The 3,101-nt window shown below is 49.0% G+C and overlaps 1 protein-coding gene across 1 annotated transcript in view; it reads right to left on the minus strand.

Annotated features, from left to right (window-relative positions):
* PEX13 (peroxisomal biogenesis factor 13) overlaps positions 1-960 on the minus strand; it is a 4,292-nt gene extending 3,332 nt beyond the window's left edge. Inside the window, exon 1 of the mRNA XM_031058326.1 lies at positions 154-960. Within this exon, the coding sequence (XP_030914186.1) occupies positions 154-508 (355 nt within the window). The 5' untranslated portion in view covers positions 509-960. The remainder of the gene's footprint in view (positions 1-153) is intronic.
* Between the last annotated feature and the right edge of the window lie 2,141 nt (positions 961-3,101).

Raw genomic sequence — 3,101 nt, forward strand, 5'->3', positions numbered from 1 at the left:
TGTCACTTGCATCAAATGCCTGAAATTCAGTACTAATAGATGTGCCCCAGCATCTATTAATTACTATTGCTGTAGTGTGAGATTAATCTCTATAAAGGCAACAACAAAAGGAACAACACGCTGCACTTCTCTGGTGCTGCAGGTCATCTTTACCTGTTTCTTCCTCACTGTATGTAGAAAGCAGCTTCCAAATCAGGTAGGGGCCTCCCAGTATAACAGCAAAGAACAAGAAAATGGGCCAGGATTTCGCAGAGTTAGCCACCTTGTCTTCAAAGCCAGCACAAGCCACTTTGCCCTCGCTCTCAGCCCACAAATCTTCGTTGTCGCAGCTCTGCCGCAGACCCAGCAGGCGCTGCAGGCGCTGGTAGAGGTACCTGATAGTTCTCACGAGAGCAAAGGCTGAGAACACCTTGGTGAAGTGGATTTTGAGGCGGGAGAAGTGGTTGGCCACATCCAGCACGGCCCTGAAGCTGTTGTAGACGGCGGAGAAGGTGGCATCCATCATCATGCTGACGGAGGCGAAGGCGTGCACGATGCTCTCGATGGACTGGAAGGCGCCCCGGCTGCTCTCCTCAGCCTGCTGCACAAACCTGCTGGGGGGAATGGCCTCGGCACGGAAGCGGTTATAGCCCAGCCCCCCGTAGCCATAGCTGTAGGGACTGTAGCTTCCATAGAAAGAGGAGCCATAGGAGCCATAGGCTGGGGAGAAGGAGCTGCTGTAGGCTGGCCTGAAAGCGCTCAGGCTGCTGCTCGCCGTCTGCTGGGATGGTCTTGGCAAGATGGGCGGGGGGATCCGTGCCACCGTGGGCTGGCCAGGCCTGCTCAGCAGGTTGTCACCCAAGTCAGCAGACCTAAACAAATTCAGACAACCAAGATCAGCACCCAGAGTTAAAGTTTTCCTTTCCACTAACTCCTAAACACCACAGAGAGTTTCAGCAGCATGGGTGTGACCGTGTTCACAGGGGTCCGAGGATGAGGGAAGTGATGAGGATCTGACTCCATGTCTCAGAATGCTTAATTTATTATTTTATGATATATATACTATTAAAACTATACTAAAAGAATAGAAGAAAGGATTTCATCAGAAGGCCAGCTAAGAATAGAAAAAGAAGGAATGAGTAACAAAGGCTTGTAGCTTGGACTCTCTGTCCGAGACGGCTGACTGAGATTGGCCATTAATTAGAAACAACCACATGAGACCAATCACAGATGCACCTGTTGCATTCCACAGCAGCAGATAATCATTGTTTATATTTTGTTCCTGAGGCCTCTCAGCTTCTCAGGAGGAAAAATCCTAAGGAAAGGATTTTTCATAAAATATGTCTGTGCCACATGGGGACAGGGAACCTGGGAGCCCAACACTCAGGACGCTGAATAGCGTTGGATGGAAGTAAAAGATCTGGGCGGGAAACACAGATCCTTCAGGGGGATAAAACCCCCAAAATCACACATCCAGTGTAAACATGGAAAACCTTTACCTATTTATTGTGTATTTAATGTATCAACCCATGAAATACACAACCCAGTGCCATCAAACCTGCTGCTCTAACACCCACATCATTCTTCTGCACATGAAAGCCCCTAACACAAACTTTTATGAACTTTCCAATCTGAAAGCTTTATTTCCTACCCTTGTTCCCAGCTCTTCAACACAATGAGCCAATGATACAGCAGGAAGAAAGTCTGAGAGCTCCTCTGAATCCACTCTTAAAGGGTGGCATGACCTAAGTGGGAATCCAAGTAATTGTGCAACAATATGTGCAAGGGCTTTGGGGTCTCCAATTTCCCTCTCTACCCAAACTACCTGATCACCTGTGTGCAGGCTGTCAAGGGGTTAAATCTACTACTGGGAAGTGTTGGCAGAGAGAGGTCTTAATTTAGTAATTCTTCTTTTCCTTTGCATGCCCATAAATTTAAATAATTTTATCAATGCCCTTCATAATACAACCCTGGCATTTGAATTCTGTCAAGCAGCTTTTTGTCCAACTTGTGCCAGTTCAATAAAAATATGTTTCATTCACACCTTATCACCCTAAAAGTCAAACATTCTATTTCCCATGCTTACTGCCTCGACCCACAGCTTCCCACTTCTGCAGTCCAGAGAAAAAAGAAGGAAGTCAAGCTGGAATTGCTAAGGAGCTGCTGCTTGCTGTACTATTTCCATACAAGGTAGGGACCAGCTTCCTCCCAGCAAAACTTACAGTTTCCACAGCAAAGAATAATATTTGTATCTTCACACTGCTGCTTTTTCCCTCACAGACTGTAACTCTCTCAGCAGTTGAAAACAGCAGGAAAAATAAGTTACTACCCCAGCAAACAGAGCTAGTGTAACTCAGTAAGTCACACTACAGTCCTCTGTCCTTTAGACAACTTGGGACACCCTGCTTCAAAGCTGCTTGAAGCCGTTTGAAACGGGGTAAATAAACCCAGAATGAGAAACCAACACCACCAAACTGCTGGCTCAGCACGCTGCAGAGGGCACAGCGAAGTTTCTGCTCAACCTTTAGCCCAGTTTCAGCTCCCTCCAACTGCAATCACCAGCACCAAGAGAAAAACAAGACGAGTATTCAGCCACCCAGCGGGCCTTCCTTGGCTGCCCATAAAAAAGAAGGAGTTCACAAGCCCCTTTCTGTGCATCCTTCTCCACGAGCAGGTTGGGTTTTCTGGGAGAGCTCCCAGAAGCCGGGAACATACACGGGACTAACAACACACAGGGATCTCTTCCAAGTCCTGGGGCTGACACGCAGCTCCCTCTGTCCTGCAGAGGCTCGGGGGCTCACAGAGCTGCACAGCCCCAGGAAAGGGCTGTGAGTGCCCCCAGGAAAAGGCTGAGAGTGTCCCCAGGAAAGGGCTGTGAGTGCCCCCAGGAAAAGGCTGAGAGTGTCCCCAGGAAAGGGCTGCGAATGTCCCCGGGAAAGGACTGCGAGTGCCCCCAGGAAAGGGCTGCGGATGCTCCCAGGAATGGACTTTTAATCCTCCCAGGAACGGACTTTTAATCCTCCCAGGAACGGACTGTGAACTCACTCTACCCTTCGGTGACAACACGGCTTTCCCTCCCCACACCACACACGCAGCCTCCCTCTGCCACCAGCGGGGTTGAG

The sequence above is a fragment of the Geospiza fortis genome, unplaced genomic scaffold, assembly GCF_000277835.1.
Source record: "Geospiza fortis unplaced genomic scaffold, GeoFor_1.0 scaffold275, whole genome shotgun sequence".
NCBI lineage: Eukaryota > Metazoa > Chordata > Aves > Passeriformes > Thraupidae > Geospiza > Geospiza fortis.